Source organism: Elephantulus edwardii, unplaced genomic scaffold (assembly GCF_000299155.1).
Source record: "Elephantulus edwardii isolate Elephantulus edwardi_28Jun2011 unplaced genomic scaffold, EleEdw1.0 scaffold00110, whole genome shotgun sequence".
In the NCBI taxonomy this organism is placed as follows: domain Eukaryota; kingdom Metazoa; phylum Chordata; class Mammalia; order Macroscelidea; family Macroscelididae; genus Elephantulus; species Elephantulus edwardii.
The window spans coordinates 5,242,799-5,269,058 of record NW_006399860.1 but is presented as its reverse complement, the minus strand read 5'-3'; the positions used below and the strand labels follow the sequence as shown (position 1 = coordinate 5,269,058).

The following is a 26,260-nucleotide window of genomic DNA, read 5'->3' as shown; positions in this document are numbered from 1 at the left end:
TGTTTGTTTGGGTTAGTTTTTTATTCTTTCTTTTTCCTGAAATGAAGCAACACTTCTTCCTGAGGCTGTTTTATTATAGGCTTATGAGCAGGTTTTCTAGAAAACAGTGATGAGGTAAGAGTTTGGGCAGCTCCTTTCTTGGCCCTGTGCGCTGAGGCTGCGAAGGAGTTAACGCCGTGTCTGGAGAACCAGAAGACAGATGAGAGCCATTTTCAGCTTGTCCTGTCCCCACTGAGCTCACTGAGTAGCACAGCACGGACTAGCGTGTTTCACACACACTCTGCCTGTCTGGGGAATATACACATTGTCCTTCCAAATTCAAACTTATTAGCACATGTAGAAAAGGGTGACTGACTTTGGGGCAGCCTTACACTCTGTGTTGTATCCGTGCTGCTGCGGTTCAAAGATTTAGAAGGGTTTGAACAGGATGTGAACATTTTAAATTGAATTTTTTCGTTTGTAACCCTGCTTACCACAGTGCTTGCTTGCACTCTAAATGTCAATTTAGAGCATTGTCTTAAAATAAATTTCCATTCAATAATGTCTTTTTTCTTTTTAGTTGCTCCTTCTTATGAGTCATGTTTTTTTGCATTGAAAAAAATTCATTTGGATTCCCTTAAGTATGGCTATGACTTGTGATAGAGCTTTTGAACGTAGTTGGTGTTTCTGACATGGTATCAAAAGAAAAGAAGTTCAAATTCCTTGTAAAACTGTTTTGGGGATCAGTTATATTTAAATTGGAAGCCATATGCATTTTTTCCCCTCAGAATACACTTTCCCTACAGAAGCTCTTATGTAAGATAAAAGGCAGTAAATCTGTTACATTATCACTGGTTATAATTCAGTTTTAACTTCATTTCATGTTTGCCATATTTCAAGCATTTTATGGCTGAGCTCTGGCTTAATGACATGGTAATCAAGAGATCTGTTGTTCTTGTACTAATTGTATTTCTTTAAAAATTTTAAGTTCTTGTATGTTCTTTTCTTTATTGTTATACATTGCATATGTACATAAAGAAATAATTATATGCTAAGCATTTCTCTGTATTATAAAGTTTTAAATGTTGGGTAAAGTAAAAACTGAAGAAAGATCTTAGAACTTTGTAAATATTCTGGAGAAGGGGATATTCATTTAAATTTTTTAAAACTCCGATAACTTTTTATTTGAAATATTTGTAGTTACTTCCCACCTCAGTGTAGTAAGAGTTGATGAAATGAACTTTAAAGTTACCATGTAAGTATCTCAGTTTCATTGGGAGCATTTTACAGATGGCCGCACTACAGAGTCCCTTCTACGGTGACAAAATGAATTTATACTCCCTGTGTAAGAAGATAGAACAGTGTGACTACCCACCTCTTCCGTCCGATCACTATTCAGAAGAAGTAAGTGTTTTCTCATTTCATGTGTTCATTTTGTCTTTCACATTTTATGAAAAATTTTTACTTTTAATCTTGAAATAGAAATGGGTCGTCTAGGTGGCAGAAATAGCCCTTTCTCATTTTGTGCTCATTCTCTTGGAGACTGACTGTTGAAAGAGTTGGCTTTGCAATTCATAATATTGAGAGGAACACAAACGGCATGGGGCTTGAAGTTGGCCACTTTCTAGGTATGCCTAGAGTAGTGGCTGACTTAACCACATCGTGAAGACAGCAAAGTGCAGGATGAATGCTTGCAACCGGGCTCTAGAAAATCAAGATTTTTTGGTAGCTCTCCTTAATGGGCTGACTTCTCATTTCCAGGCCCCTGGCCAGCAAACAGTTTTCATTCCCTGTATTGTGAACACAACTTCCTCCAGAACATGTTTTCCAAAAACTGAAGCTCATTTTCCCCCACCCATATCCCTTTAGCTTTACCCTCCTCCTCCTGTCCTATCGCCATCTCACTGGCTTCAGTCACATTCCTTCAGGGAAACATTCTGACATTAGCATTATAAACATGGGGGGAAACATACTGTGTGGGATTGAAAATTTTGGGCTTTCCCTTACTAGAGACTCCACAGTCTGTGATTGCTTTGGTCATCCCTTTAAAGGAGTAGTTTTGGCTCTACTGGACCTCTAGCTCTAACTTTTCATCAGATAAAACATCTCCTATATTCAGCCTAATGCATCATGATGTTACCAGTATTAAAGGAAGACATATGCAAAGAAGCGGTGTCTCCCAAGGTTACCAAAGATATGTTCATAGACTCTGAATGAAAATTCATCAGAGATCCACCTAGAACCAGGACTGTTTGGAAAGAGGACGGCTCATCTTCCCATGAGCAACAGCTCTTTCTTTGCCCAAGGAAAATGGAAAAGATAGAGATAGTGTTCCATTTAGTAGATAATCAGGTCAGTATTCCTGTTGTGAAAGAAATAGTCAGTTTTGTATAAGGAAAACTGAGTCAGTGTACTGACTGAATTAGAAATACTTCTGGAGAATGTTTACTACACCTCAAGCAATTGAGGTCCAAGGAGGCATAAGTACCTTTTCTGGTAGGTAGTTTTGATACTGATAACCAGTGATGCCAGGTGGGGGGTTTTTTGTTGTTTAATAGCATCTGCATTCAAGTAATTAGAATCAACTCTTACAAGGCAGTGCTGATAATTTGGGAGCATTAATCTGTATTTGATGTTAATGCTATTATGTTAGCCATTTTTAATTACTATTTGGGGTCTAGAATATAAATATGGCATTTCACAAAACCAACTTCAGAACCATAGGCCTAGAAATACAGTAGGGTGTGAACAGTAATGCAAAATGATAGCAAGAATGTCAGGGGCCGTTCTTTGTTGTGTCATTCATGCTGTCTTCTTTTTTCCATGAAGCGCATGAATATTTCACATATCTGCATCCTCATCCCCTATTCTTCTTGACTAATTTTCAGACTGTCTGAATTTGCATTTCACATGGTAGCTGATTAGGAGATGCCGAGTGCAGCAGTGAAGCCTCAGCAGGCGGTTACCATGGTGACCTTCAGCAGGATTTTAATGATGATACCACTAGTGGTTCGTTGAAGTCGGCCTGCCTGCAGGGCTACTTCACTGCAGCTAAGTGTGAAGTTGGATATGCGGATTCTCAGCCAAGGGGCAAATATCAAAGTCTGGCCCAGATAGAAGGTCTTAGAGTTGGGAAAGGAAAATAGATTCCACTTTTTACTTCACTCTCCCAGTTTCGAAAAAGAGATAAAGCAAAATATGTAATATTTTGTACTTTCCCAAAAAAGGCAGTACCGTTCCTTATATTGGTAAAACTCCATTGTGATGCCCTGGTAAAACAGAAAGCTATAATATCTAGGTAAACATGGAAAAATTTTATTAAAGAATTAAATATTTAAAAAACCAACTACAGTAATGTTACTTTAATCTGTTCAGCTGTATATAAGAGTTCTCAGAACAAGAGCTTTGAAATGCAGATGCGCTAGTATTTTCTTTCCTTGAAAATGAGCTCTATTTGTAAAGTTATTATTCAGAATTTATAGCAGCAAAGAAAAAGAGGCAAAATTAAAAATTGCAAGGCAATTTGGTGCTACCATCCTTGAATATCTGAAATATGGCTTTCTATATATTAAAAAATTTCCTTCAATCTTTTAAAAATAAAAATTATTATTTATTTTTTTAGCATGACAAATTACAGGAATTGATAAAAAGTGAAGTACCGGTAGTTTTTATTAAACTCTGAATTTTTAGTTAAGAGACCAACTCAGGTGCTAATTTACAGTTGAAACTTCTAACAAAAACTTTAGCTTTTGATAAATAAACACTTTAAACAAATTCTCTTTCTACCAAAATATGTGTTTGTGAACTTACCAAGTTGACTTAGTTACTGTGAAGTCTTTGGAGTTACAAACCAAAGAAGAATTGAAGAGAACATTCCTTGAGAATAACAAGCTATTCCTGCCAACCCACTTCACTTGCTGGGAGTCCTAAGATACCCTTACAAGATTTATAGCTGGCCATAGTTATTTCATCTCAAAACACTGAGTTTGGAATTTGTGAGAATTCTTATGTTATACTTTTAAACATAAAGTTAAGCAATGTTGTTAAGTGCTGGTGCATCGAGCACAACTCATAGCAACCATATGAACATAGGACCTAAACCCTGTTCTATAACTATCGTCATTTCTCTATGTTCATAGAGTTTCCAGAGGCATGTGGTTTAGGAAGTGGATGCCACTCCTACTTCGAAACCTGAGTCAGTCTGGGAATTCCACCAAACACTATCCACAATGAGTAACCATTATGGCATTTGACACACCTATGGCACAGTGTTCAACATCACAGCAATCCAAAGTTACTTCAGTACAGCAACTGGACAGACCACTTAGAAGATTGTTCATCTCAAAGACAGTTAACAGTAGGAGCCCAAGGGCCCAGCCGCCTTTTGAATAAAAAGGCCCACCAGGCCTTTCTTTATTCATTGGTTGACTCTAAACCAAGAGGCTTCTAGCCCACAGCTCATTGGGAGCCCACAGCAAATTCAATCAGCTTACACCCGATTGTGAACCAAAAAACCCAACCAAACTGTCCATACCCAACCCTCACCAAGAGTCTCCAACCGCTTCACACACAAGCATTAGAGACCAGAAATGAGAAAGAATATTCTTTGGAAAATAAGCTTGTACGTCACATCTTTCTTTTGAATTATGCTGTTGTTATTATTATATGTAAATGATTAGGGTTCTAGATTGACATACCATAGCAGACATAAGTGATATTAGGAAATAAATATTTTGTGACTTGCTAAAGTGTCTTTGTGTATGACTCTTTAGGGTAAGGAGTGTTCAATATTCTTTCCGTTTCCAGTAATGATCTCATCTACAGATCAGTAGGAAACTGTTACTGAAGAGAGATGTTTCCCTTTAGATATCTCTTGATTTAAGTTACATTTGGTAATGTTGGTGATTGCAAAATAGACTCCAGTGAAATGTGCATTCCTGAACATTTGGTTTCTGTAAAGTATTATTATCCAAAAAAGTAATTGGGCCCCAGTTTATCTCTCAAAATTTATTAATCATAGCCTACTCATTTCTTCCTCTACCTCTTCCAGTGCACGTTCTCCTAGACATTTCCACAGGTTTCTTTGTAGATGTGATTTCCTCTTCATTCTCCTCATTTAATGTCCAACAGCTTGGATGGACATTATCTTCTCCCTATAGCATTCTCTGAATCCCCTTTTCTCCTGAAGCTTTCCCCTCTTGGCAGCCTCACTGTGCCTTGATTTACTTCTCTACTTCTGTAGACTCTCCAGATTGTCAGGCTCCTTAAGATCAGTAAATTTCCTTTTTGTCTATGTCTCTCTAAAGCCTCTTTAAAAGAGGCTCAGTCATTGACTCATTGATCAATTCATTGATTATTGGGTGGATGGTTGGTTGACTGATGGAAGTCAGAAAGTCAAGGAATGACATTAAGGGAATACACGAAACTAAAAAGATAATGAGTGAGCTGATAAATGACAATGGAATGAAAAAGGAAGGCTCATCTAGAGAACTCAAAGGGCAGAAAAATATGTCAAAAGGCAAGACAGAAATGATACTTTTATTGATACTACCTCCTGTGCAATTTTTTCCCTGACTTCATTTATAAGCAAGCAACTTCATTCCTGAAATGTGTGAAATAGATTTTGCTTCCCTTTGTTTTCTGTTTAATTTTTTTAGGGACAGTGACGTGATCATCAAAATTGTACATTTTCAAGAGACACTAAGCCAAAGGAAAAAGTGAATTGTTATATTAATAACTCTTTAGAAAATAAAATAATATTCTATACTCAGTTACTCCAATAGGAGACATGCTGGTGTTGTCTGTAACATTTTGCACCTTATATTAACTATTTGAATCATCAATGGCTTTGCAGAAGAAAAATAGACAGTCTCCTCCCATTAAGATTTATACCCTTGGAAATTTTTGATGACAGATCACTGTGGTCAAATAATAGATCAGCCTAAAAAGTAAGAAATGTATTCCTTTAAACAGTCAACTAAATGAGACCAGTTTCTTAATTAAACTGAAGAAGCTATTTCAGAGCATAAATGAGTACTTGAATGAATTGTAATACAGCATTTTTGTCAGATTTTAATATCACCATTTTCTTTAATTTATGCAAGAGTGTTCCTATTAATGGAAGAAGGGCCAGAGCATCATACTTCATTTATTAACATGTAGGCATATGGGGACCAGATAGTATTAAACAAGTACAGGAGTCCTAGAGTCCTTCAAGCCTTTCAGTATCCTACATCCCAGCTACACCACTACAGAACCTGTGATAGAATCTCTGTCGTCTTTTGAGTGAGCATTTCATAATTTCTACACTTCTACTTATCAATTCTTCATTTTCATTCATGCCATAGTAGGTTATATAATTTTGATTAACAGTGGTCCATGCCAGTCAGTTTCAGTTCACTGATGCCTAGAATGTCAATATTCATTTATTCAGTTTTCACAATTTTCAGTTTTCCTATATTCCTGCTTCACACATTTCAAGTTCCAGTAACTAATGGTTCTTTGCAGCCATTTCTTTTCATTTTTTTTTTAATGACTTCTCATGTGGCTTATACCTCTCATACATTAACTACCCATGTTTATATGTTTTATATGCCTCTTAAGTCTTAACCTGCAAGCCATTCCGGCTGTTTGCCAGCTTTTATTTTTAACTTTTGTGTTCTCCCAGAACTTTATTGCTTATGAAGCAATACTATATGAACACTAGCTGTTTCTTCTTTTTTTTTTTCTGAAGGCCCGTTTTTTGGGAAGTGGCTGGCCAATACTACTTCCTAGTCTTTCTTAATCTAAGAGCTTTGTTGCAACCTGTGGGTGATCATTCAGGTACTTGAAACACCAGTGGCACAGCTTCCATCATTACAGCAGCCCACAAGCTACTTAAGTACAGCAGACTGACAGACAAGTGTTGTACTTACAGGAACAAGTAATAAGCAAGACAGACAAACACACACCAAAGATACAAAGTAATTGGCAACATGTAAATCATTCCCCATTCTAATGTACTGTTGTCCTAATGGAGCAAGAGAACTCTTCAAGGTTTAAAATTGAGAAGGGTGTGTGTTGGGGATGTATCCTTTTTCCTTTATACATCCTCAGAATGTATATTGTACAAATAAGTTGTGAAATAAGTTGTGAATTTGTAAAGAGGAATGGTGGCCTTAGGATCAGTGGAAGACTCATCAACAATCTGCATTATACAGATGATACAGCCTTTCCTACTGAAAGTGTAAAGGCCATGAAATACTTGCTGCAGAAAATTAACTACTACAGCCTTAGATGTAGATCAAGATCAAGAAAACAGATTCACAGAGTGGAGCCAGTTAACATTAGTTAACATTACGGTGGGTGGAGAAAGGATTGTAGTTGTCATTTCCTTAGTATTTTTTGAATTAACAATCAGCACCCTTAGTACCAGCAGTCAGGAAATCAGGAAATATATTGCACTGGAATCTGTGGGATACCAATTAACTTGTTTCAGTTAGCCAACACAGCCTTAGATATACCCACCAGTCTATGCTGGGACATTTGGTAGACAGCTTTCTGGTCAGCAGGTTGGAAGAGACCCATATTTGTTCCCATTCCCAAGAAAAGGGATCCTACAGAGTATGGATACTTTCACACTGTATCATTAAGGTCACATGCAAGCAAAATACTGCTGAAGATCATTAAAAAATGGCTAGAACAGTACATAGATAGAGAACTGCCAGACATTCAAGCATACCAGATATTTCGTTGTTGATGTTAGATGGATCCTGGCTGAAACTAAATGAAGAATGTCTAACAGAACAATATCTGTTTGTGCTATATTTGCTATGCAAATGCATTTGACTGTGTGAATCATAACCAGTTATGGCTAATATTGCAAAGAATGGAGTATCAGAGCATTTAATTGTGCTCATTTAAAACCTAGACCAAAAGGTTATTGTGTGAACAGGGCAAGGGAACACTACTACATGATTTAAAATTAAGAAGGAAGTGCATCAGGATTGTGTTCTCTCTCCACACCTATTCAATGTGTATACTCAGCAAATTATTTGATAACCTGGATTTTGTAAAGAGGAATGTGGCATTAGGATCAGAGGGAGACTCATCAATAACCTGCATTATGAAAATGATACAACTTTGCTTGCTAAAAGTGAGGAAGACTTGAAGCACTTGTTGCAGAAGATCAAGGAATACAACCTTCAATATGGATTGCTCTCAATGTAAAAAAAAACCCAAACCCAAACCTGCAGCAGTAGGTAACATCCTGTCAACAACTTGAGTCCACAATGAACAGCCTTAACACCACCAGCAGTCAGGAAATCAGGAGATGTATTGCACTAGGAAAGTGCATTTAGGGACCTGTCCTAATTATTGAAGAGTAATAATATCAGTTTGAAGACTTAAGGTATGTCTGATTCAGACCATGGTCTTTCTGAGCACTTCCTATGCATCTGAGAGCTGGACAGTGAATAAGGATGACAGAAGAAGAATTGATGCTTTTGAGCTGTGGTGTTGCACAAGAGTACTGAACATCTCACGCATTGCCAAAGAACAAACAAATATGTATTGGAGTGTGTGCAGCCAGAGGCTTTGGAGGCAAAGATACTAAAACTCATGTACTTTGAGCATGTTCTGATAGCGGCTGTTACTTGGAGATGGTCATGATGGTTGGAAGGGTCAGTGGAGAGGAAAACCCTCAACAGTGTGGATTGATGGAATGACTCTTGCAATGGTCTCTAGTGTGTCAGGGAATGTTAGGATGGCACAGGATAGGACGTGGTTCAGATCCTTTGTTCATAGGGTCACTGTGGATCATACTTAACTTGGCAGTATCTCATAACAACAACAACAACATTGCACTGGTTAAGTCCACTTTTAAATACTCCAAAATACTTAAGAGCATTGATTTCAATGTGAAGACTAAGGTGTGCCTGATTCAACTCATGGTCTTCTCAATTACCTGCTATACATCAGACAGCTGGACAGTGAATAAGGATGACAGAAGAATTAGGGGAGCTCTGGTAGCCTAGTGGCAAGAAGCTGCACTGCAATCCCAGAGGTACACGGTTTGAATCCACCAGGTACTCTGCCAGAGAAGGAGGGACAATTTCCTCCTGTACCAGTCAGATCTGATCTGACAGTACATGCACAAACAATAATAAAAAAAAGAATTGATGCCTTTGGATTGTGGTGCTGGAGAAGAATATTGAATATCCGTTGTTGTTGTTGTTGTTGTTAAGTGCCAGCGAGTCGTAAATGACTCAGCGACCCTATGAATGAAAGACCTGAACAATTGTATAACTTTAATCGTTTCTCCAAGTTCATAGAGTTTCCAGAGGCAAGCTATTTCAGAAGTGAATGCCACTCCTCATTCCAAGCTTGTTTTAATCGGGGAGCTCCACCAAACACTGTCCACCAAGGTCACCATTATCGCATTTGACACACAGTGTTTAGCATCACAGCAACCACGAATACAGCAACCTCTGTACAGCAAATGGACAGACAAGTGCCATACTTAGAAGAAGATTTGATCAAAAACAATGGATTTAAAAAAAAACCCAAACAAATCAATGGTTATATCTGGAAAGAGTGCGGAAAAAGTGTACCTTGGAGACAAAGATAATGACGCTTCATCTCTCATACTTTTATATGTTGCTAGAAGAAGCTATTCCTTGGAAAGGAGACATTATACTTCTATGTTTGGAAATATGAGAGTGTCAGTGAAGGAGAGGAGGACCCTCAGTGAGATGGATTGACCCAGTGACTGCTGCAGTGGGCTCAGGTGTGTCAGAGATGATGAACCTGGCACAGAACAGTACAAGGTTAAGATCTGTTGTTCATAGGGTCACAGTGAATCATATTTAACTTTGATTCAGCAACACCTAACAACTTAGCAGTTTATCATTTTTCCAGTTCTCTGTTTTTGGAAGAAAGGCTGGTTTCATTGTATCTAATTCATTAGGCTTTTTACCAAAATTTCATCAGTTTGAATCCACCATTCACTCCTTGGAAAGAAGATGAGCAGAATCCTCCCCCAAAAAAGATTTCTTAGACTTCGAAACACAATGGAAAGTTGCTAGGAGTCAGAATTACCTAGATGGCCCTGGGTAGGTGCTTAACATTAGTCCCTGTAGATCTCTGAAATCTCTTGGCTTGGAGAGCAGTGGCATTTGCTATGGAAACTCTGCTGGCTTGCGATAACCCAGGGGCCATATGACATTGAAAAGCAAGAATGAGGAAACCATTAATTAACTGAAGGGTAGGGTTTGTTTTTTTTTTAATGCCTTGAGTATTGAGAACTGCCTATTTTTCAAAGAAGCTATCAGATATGCTAACTTAAACAAGAAATTCTGTGTTATTATTATGTATGGTTGCATGGGAGCCAACCCATAACTGACTGCCCAGCAGATTTTCAAAGACAGTCCCACGGAAGGAGACTGCCCATTGGGTGGATTCAAATCAAGTACCTTAGCGACTCCTTACATCTAGACCACCAGAGCGCCCTAGTTCCTCATAGTTCTACTAATATTTTATTTTCCAGAGCATTTCCATTAAAGAAAGGGCTAGAATCAGTGAGAACTTGAAAACACAGCTGTTTGGTTTTAACATAACTTTTATAAATAAATTTTCCTTTTAAATTCAAAATATGTGTAAAACTATTTAAGAAAGTTCAGCTCATAATAAAAACATGAACTTTGTTTTCCGTCATCAGACTGTTTTTTTATCTAAACAAAGATTAAAGCAAGATAAAAGTGTCAGGTAGAGCTTGTTGTGGCATGATTTTTACTTTTAACTGAGTTTGTATTGCCTATTGTTAAATACTGTTACATCAGAACCAACTTACAGCTGACCCTCCAGTGGGTTTTCAGAAGCAGTAAAATCATGCTGGAGGAGACTGCTCATCTTGCTTGGGCAGCAGCTGGTGGATTCAAACTGAGTTTTTTAATTGGGAGTGCAATTCCTTACCATTAGGAACCTTCTAATTCATTTAAACAGTATACGTATGTCTATTTATTAGCTAGATTAATAAATTTTATCAAATTTATGTCAGTTCTCTCAAATTATTATTGACGATTTACCAGTAGTAGTTAAATTGGTGCTGGAAGATTTTTTTCCCCTTATACTTTGTCCCAAGAATATTTTAAATGAGAAACATTCTTTTATGTGGTACAAATGTTTAGAAGTAAATCTGTATCTACATTCAAACAGTCCTTATAACAGTGTACTCAAGTGCTGAGAGAAAATAAAATGTAGAAACACATGTATAATAATATTGACTATAATAAACAACTGTACCATTATTTATTTGTATCAACTTAGCATTATTTCCCACTTTTTGTAAGATTTCCTTTTCCTCTTTAAAAGTGGTTTTAGTAATGTTGATTTTCTTCTCATCCGATACAGCATCAATTGACCATCTCACTGAATGGCACCTTATAGGATTGTATGATTAAGTTCTCAGCATTCTGGTTTTATTTTAAAAATGTATTTAAGTGGCCCTTTGTTCACCTGTACTTCTGAAGTGACACTGGGGACTTGCTCCTTGAAGGCATGTATCCAAAACGGCGCCCTGTATTTCACAGTCCTATAAAACCATGTAACTTTCCTGTAGGTCTTTCACAATTCTCAAAAGATACTGAGTGATCTTCAGTTGTGAAATATAGATATTACATCACCTTGTATCTGTACAAGATTGCTTTCTCTCCCCTTCCATCTACCCCCAAGTCAACCGCCAGTGACACTTTGGTGTACAAGTTGAATATGCCTAATCACTTTTATAAATATCACAAGCTCTGAAATATAGTGTAGTTTAATGTATTAGACCCACATTGGGGTGCTAAAATGTGTCCTTGGGTAGGTTGAAATTGGGTATATCCGGAAGGCTGATATAACATAATTGGTCTCAAAGGGATTAAGATGGGGGTGAAAAAGAAACAGTACCAATAGCACCAGTTTTTATGATTCTATTGAGAATTTTGTTAGTGACCTAAAGCTATAACGCACAAAGAGCCCTATTGTTATTACCTGTACGTGACTGAACTTGATATGTAATTGGGTTATCACCCTGACAACAATGACTATTAACACTCTGTTCCTTGTAATAATTCCGTATCATCCTGTTTCCTTAGTTATCCCTTAAAAATATATAGATCAAAATACCCTAGCATTATTTTCTCCACACTGTTAACAGTCATTAATTTCCATGTGACTTTATGATTTCATAATTCTTTAGAAACATGTTCTACAGAATGCAGTCTTTCTCCCCATTTTATTATTTAAGTGTGTTTTATTTTCTAAATTTACCTTAAATGCTAGAATTAAAAGTTATCTGTTTGGATTCCACCCCCCCCCCCCTTTGTCAGATTTTTGTGCTGGTTTCTGCATTTTGAGACATTTACTTTTTTCTTACTTTCCCCATGATATATAAAACAGTTTGTTAAAAGCACTTTTATTTTTACACAATATGTAAAGTGATAGAAACAAACCAAATTCTTTGAGGTACATGAAATTTTTAAAATTCCCTTTATTTTTTAATATTGTCATGGCCATTGGTTTTAGACTTGACTCTTCCATTTAAAGTAATAAATAGAAAGGTAATTATAATTTTATTTTTAGAAGAGCTTCATAATATTACTAGAAACTAAGGTGTAAAATATACACAAAGCCTGTGTGTCAAATACTTAGTGCTATTGTGTGAACATAATTTTTCATTGACCATGGTTAGTAAACAAGGGCTTAGAAGCATCACAAAATATTGGATAAATACTGAAGAGCTTTGAAAAAAGAGGCTACACTTAAGAAAGATTTCTAAGATAATTATTTTACTTTATTTTCAATATGACAGAAAACATAGACTGATTCCCCCCCCCCCTTTGATGAATCATCAGGGCAGTACTGTAACTTTATAATCTGGTTTAAAGAAATTGCTCCAGGTTCAAATCCAGATACATTTTACTGGATTGGGAAAAGTTACAGTTACTTTAATGAATGAATCAGGTTAGAAATAGAATGAAAACTGTTACTGTAAACATTAATTTTAAGATTTTTTTCCATGTCATTATTTGAGTGTCTCTCTCCTGGAAGCAACATGATGGCATACAGCAATGGCATCTCTCTTGGAGAAAGTGGGCTTAAATATCATACTGAGTTTTGCAAAACCCTTGGAGAAAAGTTTTTCAGGTTGCCATTTGATCAGAGTTGGCCAATGAGGCTTATCCATTTTAAGAAGTATTAGGTATTAGTATCTGGGCTAACTAATTAGTATTAGGACTAACATTCGTTAGAGAAAGAATCATATAGTCTAGCAACTCTCCTTGCCTATCTGAGAGGTCACTCCACTTTGGTGCAGAGGTGGCCACGGGGACCAGCTAAGATTTCCCTTGGACAGGATACTATAGAAGTCAAAAGCCTGGGCTCCAGAACCACCCATTTCTTTCTCTGTTCACATCCAGACTCTTCCTTTGTGACCTTAGAAAAGCCATTACTCTGTAAAATGATGATGATCATGTCTATCCCCGGAGTTAGAAGAGTGAGTAAGTTAAAGCATATAAAAATAATGCCTGATAAAAATTACTTATGAAAATATTTGCAGTATTTGAAAGCAGGAGTGGCATCCACTTCCTAAACAACTTTCCTCTGGAAATTCCATGAACTTCGATAAATGACAGTAGTTATAAAAAGGCTTCAGGCCTTTTGTTCATAGGGCCGCTATGAGTTGTGCTCAACTCTATGGCAATCAACAACAATAACGTTTGAAAGTAGTTTTTCTCTCTGTGCCAGCACTGGAAATAGCATGTAGGTGACCCTCAAAGTTATCTGGAAAGGATCAGAAGACTGACTTCCAGTTGTCCACCAGAGCTTTAGAAGAGCAATGGTTCTATGAGGTGTATAGTACCATGGCCTCAAAATATGTCCAGCGTTCGCAGAAATACTACTCCCTACCCCCAGTAAAGCTCACGTGGGATAAATAGAATGTGTAAATTACATTGCAAGCAAAATATTGCTTAAGATTGTCCAAAACTTATTAGAACAGTACACTTTACAGAGAACTGCCAGAAGTTCAAGCTGGGTTTAGAAGATGCCATGGCACCAGGCATCCCATCATTACTGATGTCAAATGGATCTTGGCTGAAAGCAGAGAATACCAGAAGGTGGTATATTTACGTTTTATTGACTATGAAAAGAAACAACAAAACAACAGACATTTGACTGTGTGGATCATAACTTTGGCTAACATTGAGGAGAATGGGTATCCCAGGACATTTAATTGTCCTTCTATGAAACCTACACCTAGACCAAGATGCTATTATACAAACAGAATAAGGGACCATTGCATGGTTTAAAATAAAAAAAGGGATATATGTATCAGGGCTGTTATCCTTTCTCCATACCCATTCAGTCTGTATTCTGAAGCAAATCATTTGAGAACTTTATGAAGGAAAAATAGGGTATTAGGTTTGGAGAAAGACTCATCAACAACCTTTGCTATGCTTGTTGAAAGTGAGGACTTAAAAAAAATTGTTATAGAAGATCAGAAAAACAGCCTGCAATATAGAGTACATCTTAACAGCAAGAGAACAAAGATCCATACTACTAGACCAATAGGCAACATCGTAATAGGTGGAGAAAACAGTGATATCAGTGATTCCATCTTGCTTGGAGCCACTCAACACCATCGGTACCAGCAGTCAAGAAATCAAAAGAAGTATTGCACTGTGAAGTTAAGTTATCTGTGAGAGACCCATCCAAAGTATTGAAGAACAATGATGTTAGCTCAAAGACTAAGATGCACCAGATACAAAGATGGTCTGTTCAGTCACCTGCTGTATATCTAAGAGCTGGACAGATGACCAAGAAGTATCAGTGAGTTTGATGTGGTGTTGGAGAAGAGTGCTTGGTGTCCCATAGATTGCCAAAAGAGCAAATGCATGTCTTTCAGAAAGTGTAGCCAGGGTGCTCCTTAAAGGCAAAGATAGTAAAGCTTCATCTCATTTACTTTGGACATATTGTTAGGAGAGGCTTTTCCTTGCAAAAGGATATCACTCTTGGAAAGGTGAAGGCTCAAAAAGATGGTTTGATTCAGTGGCTTTAGCACTGGGATCGAAAGATGATATGGTTAGCTCAGAATAGGACAGGATTCAGATCTGTTGTTTATAATGTCACTCTGGGTCATACTCGGCTCAGTGGTATATAGCAACCAAAACCCTCAGTAACTAAGTGAATCCGCTTCATTCATGTGCTTATGTGTACATAAGACAAGTAAACAGAGAATCTCAAGAGATGGCAATGGTTTGTCTCCCTCTCTAATTAATAAATTTCAGACTCACTCTTTTGTTTCTTAATGATATTCCTGGTCAGTAACATCTAAGAGAATATTTTCTTCCTCTATTCATTATTGTTGTTGTTGTGTACCTTAGAGATAGAACTGACCCATAGCTGACCCTTCAGTGGGTTTTCAGAGGCGCCTATTCTTCTCCCATGGAGCAGCTAGTGGATTTGAACTGCGGGTCTTCGGGATTGCAATGCAGCTTTTTACCACTAGGCCACCAGAGCTCCTTTTATTACAAAATAATCACCCCCAAAGATATTGTCATCTAGAAGTTATATAAGCCTTATAAAAACATATTAAGATGTGACCTTGTCACATAAAAGATGTTCTGGGATATCCATTCTCCTCAATGTTAACCAGAGTTTGTTATGATCCACACGGTCAAATGTTTGTTGGGTTTTTTTTCCCCCTTTTCTTTTTTGCATAGTCAGTAAAACACTTCAGTCACCACATGAATTTGCTTTGTACCTTTAGATTATTAAAGTCATGCAACAACTCATGCTGTTCCCAACAAGTCGATTTATTATTAGGATGATATTTTCCTCCAACTCTGTCAAAAGGTTGTGTTTTTTTTATTTTTCCCCGCTACTAAACTGACAGATATTTTTAGATATTTGGCCTAGTGGATGAGAAACTGGATTGCCAATCCAAAGGCAGGCAGTTTGAATCCACAAGCTGGTTTGTGAGAGAAAGATGGTGGTCTCCTCTCGTATGATTGACAGCCTCTGAAAACCCTTTGAAGGGTTAGTTAGGGATCAGTTCAGAATCAGTTGAACAACAGAGTTAAATATATATATTATACAAATTTCCTGTCTACCCTTTTTTTTAAAGCATCTGAGATGGTTTAGAACAAAAGACATGTCTCATAGGTTGTTAAAGCATAAGTTCAAATTCATAAGTATAAGAAATAACAAGTACAAGGATGAAAAAGAATGTAAGTATACCTATCCTAATGGCCAATAAGGGAACACTGGTGGCTTAGTGGTAAGGAGTTGCACTTCCAACCCAGAGGAGCATGGTTTGAATTCCCCAGCTGCCACTTTTGAAAATTCAGTGAAGGTTCAGCTGTGGGTCAGCTTTGACTCGACGATGTGTAACAACACAGTGGCCAACAGGAGTTGTGTGGTAGAACTTCTCATTTGATTCTTGCTTCCTTCCTGTCCCATCCCAAAGAGAAGTACGTTGTAACGAAATTGTTCTTGTCTTTAAGGAGGAAAGCCAGTTCTTTAGGGGAAAAGTCCTCCTCCCTCCCCATTTCATTTAAGAAAGAAATACCTCACATAAGGATCTCTATGTACCAGGTAGTGTCTCCAACAACAATTTTCTAGCAAATGTCTGAGAAATGCTTGATAAAAGCCAAAACAAACATTAAGACAATTTTGGAAAGATGATTTAGGAGTATATTGAACTAATGTGTTTCAAGGATTCAGTCTTCTGGTGATTTCATGTGACTAAGGAGTAGGACTTCGATTATCCAAAGAAGTAAAGATGAGTTCTGTCCCTAAACTTGTCCTCTTACTATGAGCTTCAAAGGTGCCTGGTTACATATAGTTCAAGTATATTCTTTGACAGAGACCTGGAATGATAGAATTCTATTTTACTGGTTTGCTTAAAGAGACAAAACAAGCAGTAGGTCAGGCTGACATCATTAATGAAGTTTGAGCAGTTACCATTGTTTATACCACGTAGAGGGCAGATCAACTTCTGAACAGAAAAAAAGTACCTAGAAATGTTATTTGCTACATTCTTTTATAACCTTACAGCTTCTGTTTCCTGTTCATACCTAGTCATTTATATCTGCTGATTGAAACTCACATACCTTAAACCTAATCAAAACTGCACAGTGGTAATGATTTGAGATTCAACCACTTTTAATGTCATTGAATAAATAGCTCTTTAAGAATCACAAGGAACTCAAACCAAAAGGCCAAGTAAGTTTAAGAAGTAAGCTAGCCCTCAACAGTGACACTATTGAAATATGATGACGTACGTTCCAAATCTGACTCTGTCATCCTTTCCCCCCCCTTTTTTATTAATGATTTTTTAATGCAACATATATATTTTTTACAGCATATTCTTTCTATTTAATTTTCCCCATTCATTCATTGTTGCACATTTTCCTCCCTGCCCACCCCTCCTTCCAGTTCATTTTTCTCTTTGAAAAGAAAAAAAATTCTTTCATTGTTATACAGTTCCCCCAAGTCCACAGTCCACTTTACTATGCATTTCTTTTTCTGTAATCTTGTCATGAAAATAAGACCTAATCCAATATTCCTTTTAAACAGTTCTTTCCCTCATCTGTTTCAATGCAGTATACATTATTTCACCTCTGTTTTCTTAGGAACATTGATTATTGTATTTATCTATAAATTGACCTTGTTGTGAGAAAAAAGTTGACATCTAGCAGATGAAATGGATCGACATAGAGACTGTGGCAGTGGGATCAGGTGTGTCAGAGACAGTGAGGTTGGCTCAGGATAGGGCGAGGTTCAGAGCTATTGTTTATAGGGACACTGTGAGTCATGGTCAGCTCAGCAGCATATAACAACAGCAATGCATTATTTCATTAAATACCACATATCCTGAACAAAAACTGACATCCATCAAGTAAATTTTGACTCACAGTGGCCCGATAAGGCAGAGTAGAATTGCCCCTAAATATGCTGAGACTGTAAGTCTTTATGGAGTAGACTGCTTCTTCTTTCTCCCATAGAACAAGTGGTAGGCTCAAACTGAAAATCTTCCAGTTAACAGCCCAATGCTTAGTCTGCAGCACTATAGGGCTCCATAAGTGCAACATTATATGTAATATTTTTTATAGTCAGGGTTATCCCTGCTCTTAAGTAAGACCAGTTAGCACGTGAGTTTTTAAGAAAATGATTCACCTCAAAATTGTATTTTGATTGTTTAATAATATCAACAAATTTTCATTTGAGTAGTATAAAATCTATTTTTATTCATATCTTCTTGTTGTTGTTGCTTTTGTTGTTAGGTGCCATCAAGTTAAGTATAACTCATCGTAACCTTCTCAACAACAGATCTGACCCTTTTCTCTCCTTTGCCAGTTCACAGTTTCCAACATTCAAGCACATTGCTGCAGTCACTGTATCATGCCACCTGACTGAGTGTCTCCCTCTCCTTATCATCCCTCCACCTTTCCAAACAGTTCTACATATCCTAGAGATCAGTAAATTGCAGAAGTTATTTAGTATTTACAGTTCAGTTAGCTCTATATGAATCCAGAATTGAACCCAGAGTTCAGGAATTCCTAGTTCTACTCTGCTTTCTATTGACAGCATATAATAACACCACCACTCAGATATCAGTGTCTCATCGCAAAGGCAGTACGTTGAAAGCCCAAGCTTTCCTTTTGCTCTCTTGCAGCTGCCTCTCCTCATGTGTTACTTCCATCTGTTAAGGTTGGCATTTCTCTTTCTGATTCTTCTGTGTAAACTTCTAGCAAGCAGTACGTCTTATCTGGACTCTTAGAGGACCTTGAGAGTTCTGTTAACATTGCTGCATCTTTGACTTTACCAAAAAGATATGTAGTGAACCCCAGCTCTGATGATCACACCCTCCCTTGCTTATATAATGATGTCCTCTTACCCATCTAAAGAGATCCTGAACTCCTTAGGTCTTTCTTTGGCTTGTCTTCACCTTGTTGCTGTAAACTTCACTCTCCAGTCATTCAGATGTGATTGCCATTGCCTCCACACACCTTGGGTTCTCTTTAGATTAGCACTTTGTTCATTCTGTTAACCTCTGACCCTCGAGCTTCTAATGCTCACTGTCCCTTTTATTTATTAAAATTCTGCCCCAAACCTTCTCTTTCTCTTTGATCCCAAAGTTACACAGTCTTTCAACTCACTTAACAGTCCAGTCAGTGCTTTCTGTCCAGCTACCATTCACATATGGACAACAGAAACATTAAAGGAAGTATACTAGAGTATTCTAAAGACTTTAATAAGTGTGTGAAGATTATGGTAGAAATATTAATGGGTTCTACAAAGGATCTCCAGTGGCCTAGTGGGTAAGGAGTTGCACTGCAAACCAAAGGCAAATGGTTTGGATTTTCCATGGGAGAAAGATGTGTAATCACCTTCCCTGCAATTCATAGCCTCTGAAACCTGCTGGAGGCTCAACTATGAGTCAGTTCTGACTTAACAGCTATGCATCGAGACAGGGAAATAGGGTATTTAGAGAAGGCACTGGAGCAGATGTACAGCGAGATGAGCAAGAACGTAACAGGCAAGAAAGTAAGGATGACAAGAGACACAGTAATCAACGAAGTCACTTAAAGATGTGAAATCGTAAAACAGATTAGTGATCATAGGAAACCATTTGTTTTGTAAGCATGCATTTGGTGTGACCTGTGTTGGGAGGGCTGAGGGACTTGAATCCTAATATGAAGCTGCTGCAAAGTTAAGTAGGAGGCTGAGATTTAGATGCCTGGAGCTCTGATGACCTAGTGGTAAGAACCTGTGCTGCAGTCCTGAAGACTTGCAGTTTGAATCTACCATCTGCCCTGTGGGAGAAGGATGGGCAGTCTCCTTCCGTGCGATTAACTGCTTCTGAAAACCACTGGAAGGTCAGCTTTGGGTAAATTCCAACTCAACGGTACACAACAACAACAACAAAACACCATGCTAAGGGCCCTAGACTTCAATAAGGATTCATCACAGTACTTGAAGATGAAACATTATCAACTAGGTTCCCAGGCAGTGCTGGAGAAGTTGGAAGAAAAGTAGTCATCTGTTGGATTACTACTTCAAGAATATAGTGCTGGAGGTCATGTAGCAAGACTTACCAGCAGTTTAGAAACAATTAAACTTGGCTTCCAGGGTCGCTATGAGTCGCAAACGACTTGACGGCACATAACAACAACATACTCTTTCTGACTCGAGAGTTGCAGGTGCTCTTCAAGGTAGGAAGAATTGATTTGGGCAGAAGAAAATAGTAAAATTGCCTTTTTCTCATATTTATTTCTCATATTTGGTATTGCTAAGACTTTTAGAGAAATATGGAAGATGGTAGGAGATATGTGAATGGAGACTCCAGTGAAATAAATAATAGGCTAATGGTACACGTTTGTGTTCTCCAGCATACCAGTGGCTGTTGAAGCCATGGAAGAATGTGAAGGTATTTAGAATAAGGTAGATTGACAAGAAAGAAAGGAGCTTTGGAATATACTGACACTTGAAAATGTGCCAAATGAAGATGATGAGCATATAGGAAACTTTAGAAAGATAAATTGGAGGCAAACCAATAAGGAACAAGACCATGAAAACCAAGAGAAGAGAGATTTCCAGGAAGGTGCCATCAGCAATGCTGCCCGCTACAGAAAAGCTGAGAAAGCAAATTGCAGAAAGGAGTTTGTTGTAGTTATTTCACTTTTCATTTTTATTTGAAGTTTATAGAACACATGGACTTTCTATACAGTAATTGATAATATTGTTTAAAAGAAAATGTGACCTTAGCTTCCTACTATCTCCCTGTGTGTCCAAAGAATGGCTTCCTTTCAAATACCTCGGGCTCTCTTTAGATCAGCACTTTGTTCATTCTGTTACCTCTGACCCTCGAGCTTCAAATGCCCACCATCCCTTTTATTTATTAAAATGGTTACTCCTTCACACTCACTTGAGTTATGGTGTTAGTGAAGAATAGTAAATGAACCACAGACTGCCATGAATAAAAACAAACCCCATTTTAGAAGTGTAGTCAAAATAATGATTAGAAGCAACGATAGTGAGACTTTGCCTCATATGCTTTGGACATTTTAGCATGCCAGACCAGCCGCTGGAGAAGGAGGGGTTAAAGTAGCCACTGACTACCCACGGTCAAGTTGTTTCAAACTCATGGTGAACCTTCATTGGATTTCCAAAGCTGTTACTCTTAATAAGAACTGACTGCTTCATCTTCTTGAGGAGTGGCTGGTGGATCCCAACCGCTGACCTTCAGTTAAACAGCCTAACATGTAACGAACTACCAGTGATGATCTATTAGGTGGTGGTGTCCATAAGGAGTTGCACCACTAATCCAAAGGCTGAATCCACCATCAGATGGCCAGACTCCCCTGGGCCGATTTATAGCCTCAGAAACCCAATGGAAGGTCAGCTATGAGTTGGTTGCAACTCAGTGGCAGTGATTTTTTTTGAGGGAACATAGAGGATCAGTGGGGGGAAAGGGAAGAACCTTGACAAGACCAATTGAAGCAATGACTGCAGTCATGTTCTCAAACATGGCAGTTATGAGGATGGGGCAGAACTGGGTACTGTTTCATTCTGTTTAATGAAGTCACTGTGACTGGGAAGGGAGCTCTAGCAGCCTAGTGGGAAGAAGCTACATTTCAATCCTAAAGGCACATGGTTCAAATCCACTAGTTGCTCTGTGGAAGAAGAATTGGGAATCCACTCCCATGCAGTTTACCACCTCTGAAAACCTCTTGGAAGGTCAGTTAATGAGTCAGTTCCAACTCGATGGCACACAACCAAGAAGTGACTCCATGGCCCCTAACACCACCACCAAGCTAGCAGTCTTCATTTTGCTCTAAGTAGGGGGCTTGAGTCATAGATGAGAGGAAGTTGGGAAGGATAGTGCCCCACAGAGCAGTAAAAGTTGTAAGTAGCCATTGTGAGAGCAGAGCTCACCAGATGAGACATTTGGATTGCAGGATAAGTTTTAAGGTCATTTTAAAAGCATCAATCAACTTGGAAAAAAAAAAATACTGGAGGAGAGACCTGGGGGGACAGGAAATGGTGCTCACATTTTATATGTGGCACTGAGCATGACAAAGAGCAGACTGTGCCCTAGAGACAAACTGAGGTGAAGATGACATTTAGACAGTCAAGAAGCTTTGGCTCTACGGTACCACCTGGAGCTTCCACACAGATGTAGAATTAGAGTACTTGAAGCAGAAAGCAAATAGTCAGCCAGATACCCTTAGTGAATGAAGTAGAACAGTGTAAGAAGATAAAGGCACACCTCATACTTTATTTACTTGTGAGAATCCTGTGTTGAACAAGTCCGTTGATGCCAGTTTTTTCCGATAGCAGGTGCTTTGTTTCCTGTGTCAGATTGATAATTATCCCAATATCTCATAGGTCATCTGTATGACTTGTGTTACTGTGAGAATTTGCCTTATTTTGGTAGTCAGGAACCAAATCTATACTATCTCTGAGGTGGGCCAGGAGTAGGAGGAAAAAAACAGAAGGTAATACATTCTTCCTCTTAGTCACTGCAAATACAATCTTTTACCTCTAAAGGTCCCCAAAAATATATACCTCAGACATGTTTGTGTTTGTAGTTTTTAATGGAATTATGTATATGATTTTCTCACTCTCCCATTTCTTTGTCCAGTCGACCTCACTAGATTGTAAACTGTATGAGGGCAGGTACAATGTATGCTTCATTGATTGCTTAATACAGTTCATACTCAGCTGCTGTTCAGTTGGAGCCACTTCATAGCTGACCTCCGAAAGGATTTTGGGAGGCTGTTAATCACATGGGAGGAGCTGGTCCATCTTTTTCCAGTGGTGGATTTGAACCAGCAGAGATGCCAACTTTGGGTTAGCACCATAACTCCCAACAGACTGTATCACCAGAGCATAATATAGTCTGTTACATAATAAATAAACCAGTGAAACATGCTGAATAGACAAATGAAAGAAAAGGGACAGAGAAGTAAAAGAAAGGAAGAAAGAGGCAGATGGAAAGGAAGGAAGGAGTTGTCTTAGTGAGCCTTCCTCTGTGGCCGTTTTGGTGAGACCTTTGCCTGGCTTTTCTTCAGTGTCCTCATATGTAACCAGCGTGGTCTCTCCTGCAAGATAGGTCCTGCAGTAATACTGGTTCAGGAATGAGTGAGAGTCCCTGCTAAAGCACAATCTCCATTTTATAAGGCTTACTTATTTTCCTTACAAACATGTTTTCTTTACATAAAAAGGTTTTACTAACTTGTTTACTGTCTAACAAAAGTTCAGAGATAAACTAGATCTATAGCTTTCTTTGCTCATAAAGATGGTAAGGTCTGTCTCTCTTGAATCTCATTATCTCTGCTGCAGAACTATGACCCATCTGTTGTTAATTCTTTTGGAAAAGAAAATAGGACTTAATAAATTTACTTTAGTTGCAGGTGAGCCATGTAAATGGGGAAACACAGTGGCCATTGAGTTAGAACCAACTCATAACATGTGAATCACATGGGAGGAGAATATCTACCTTTTTCTCATGGAACTCCTGGTAGATTTGATGTGCCAGAGAGGCACGGCCTTGGGGTTAGAGGCACAAATCGCTGTAGACAAAGGAAAGAGTGGAAATAAATAGTGCATTGCTCAGCTCTGTGTACTGTAGGTAGGTCTTGTGACTGCCCTGCCATGCCTTGAAAAGGCCATCATTATGTATCCACTGCATACTCCTGCTCCCACTCCCATTTCCCTCATTGTTGACTGAAGTCGTTTTTTACATTTTAGAGCTAGAATATTCTCTGCTACTTTATGCATAGCTAGAAACCATTCTGTCTCTGCTCATGGGTAGTTTCTCCTCAAGCCAGGGAGATCTTCAGGCTTATCTCTTTAATTTTAGCACATTACATCGGAAATTTCATCATATTCCCAAAATCCCAAACTCTTAGGCAAGAAAAGTAAGACTTCAGCAGCTTATAGAGGATGTGGCAGATTTCTTGAGTCAAAAAATTGCATTATTTCTACTTGTGTTAGTCAAAGTGTAATGAGTTTTTGTGTAATTGTTCTCTTTTCCAGTCCTGAGTACTTTCTTTACTGGTTTTGTCCCAAAATGAAAGATGTGATAGCTAGGTGGCCTGTTAGAATACATTCTCTTATACAGTATAAACACTGTAAAAACTTCAGCTGCTTTTCTGTTGTATATAAAAATACACTTTTTCATTCTTACTGAGAAAATGCAAACCTCTTCCAGATATAAATTTCTTTTGCGCTATCAGTGAATTAGTTTGTGAATTGGTTGGACCCCTTACAGATTTTTCATGCCATTCTCTGCCTTTATGGAAGGATCTGCACTAACGTCTTCAAGTCCACATTGTTCTTTCTCATTGAACATTGTTGAGTTTCTGAGTTGGAGTAATTTGAATGACTTCCTTTCTTTCTGCTAGAAGCATGGAATGTAAGCACTTGAAGCTAGAATGGCTCTTTTAAATCATCTCCTCAGCATCCCTACTAAAGAGAATTCCAAAACTCCAGAAGTGATTGTTGTGCCTCGGGACCCAGGGCTGTGGAGCGGCCCCAGCAAGGCTGCAGTGCACGTCCCATGCTGTTACATCACCAGACTTGACCCTTGTCTGGCGAGCTCCTTTACACACATCTCCTTCCAGAGTACATTTCTCCTTGCCTCTAGCCTTCTACATGGCACTGCCGCCACATCCAGCCCACCAATTTTACCATCACCTCTGCATCCTCTGGTTGTAAACTGTTTTCTGAGAGTTGTTGAGGGCTATTAAAATGACATCATTTGTTACACTGTCCATAAAGTGTTAATGTAAATTTGCAGAATGTCTGCATGATTCCTGAAGACAGACTCACACAGGCCATCCTCTTTATTTGGGTTATTGCTTATAAAAGATCACATGCAATGTTATGAAGATACATAGTTTCATAAATTGATAGCAACTAGAATTGAGAATGAAGTCCTCTGTTGCTCCATTCAATGGTTCTAGGTCCAGATCAGCTGGATTTTTTTTTTAATTTATTGAGATGACTATTTTTCCAATGATGTAAAAGTAAACCACAGCACTCTCATCTGTAAGTTCAAGACATAAATACTATCACACACATTTGAAGATTAGAATAATATTTACAGTTCACCCAGTTTATAATTAGCTTTTCTTTTGCAGAGGAATATTTTTCCTTTAACAATATTTTCGTGTTACATAGATATTAAATGGTTCATGATAAGCGAACATGATAGCAGTGTAGCCTAATTTCCCTCTATAAATTTAGAAACATAGTGCAGTAAAGTAATTATGAAAATGTCAACCTACAGTCTTGACTTACGTAGTAAATTTTAGGCCAAGTAAATACATATTTATCTACAATCATTGGAACTTTTCCTTTCAATTAAAGCCCATTTTCTTTAATGACTCTTGTATCTTCCGTTTAAAATTCCCTGAAAAATACTGGAGTCTATTTGAAAACCCCTGATTGTGAAAAATACTCCTGGTTTCATATTAATACTCCAGTGATTATACCTTGTAGACATGTTAATCGGTTACAGAATGATTTGTAGCAGTTTTACATATTTGTAGTTAAATTAATATTTAATTAGAAAATATTCTTTCCTGGTATAGCTGTAGCTATTCAGAATTACTTCTTTAAAAAAAAAAAAATAGCTAGCTGAAGCAGTTTCCTTATGTAAGTGGTGGTGTTTTCTTTCTTTGCAGCTACGACAGCTAGTTAACATATGCATCAACCCGGATCCCGAGAAGCGACCAGATATCACCTATGTTTACGATGTGGCAAAGAGGATGCATGCATGTACCACCAGCAGCTAGGTGCGTGGAAGATCATGAAGAATATAACCAAAATAATTTAAAGGTTTTTTTTTTTTTTTTGCAAATCATACCTCCCCATTTTTGTCTGGGTGTTAAGATTCCTGTTTCAGAGCTAATGTGCTTTGAATCCTTAACCAGTTTTCATATAAACTTCATTTTGTACCAATTTTAAGTCATCCGCTTGCTAACCCCAAATGACTTGGGAATCATCAGATTGCATATTAGGAGAGTAAATGAAATGTGATGATTTTCTTAAATAGCTAAAGATTTTTAGAATTGTTTGGCTTTTTCTTCTGATGAAAATTGTGGTCGGACAGATTGATGATGCCAAATATTGAAGGTGCGGCTTGGCACAGATGAGATTTACCACCCTGGGGAGAGTTTCTGAACGTGTGATTTTTGTTTTTTTTTTTTTAAATTTTCTCTTTTTGGTCATTATTTGTGCCATTTGA

At 37.9% G+C, this 26,260-nt stretch overlaps 1 protein-coding gene across 1 annotated transcript in view; it reads left to right on the top strand.

The window, feature by feature from the left end:
- The window catches only part of NEK7 (NIMA-related kinase 7), a 124,382-nt gene extending 98,574 nt beyond the window's left edge, over positions 1 to 25,808 (top strand). The window contains exons 8-9 of the mRNA XM_006892097.1: positions 1,270 to 1,383; positions 25,698 to 25,808. Coding sequence (XP_006892159.1) covers positions 1,270 to 1,383; positions 25,698 to 25,808 — 225 coding nt within the window. The remainder of the gene's footprint in view (positions 1 to 1,269; positions 1,384 to 25,697) is intronic.
- Positions 25,809 to 26,260: the final 452 nt, after the last annotated feature.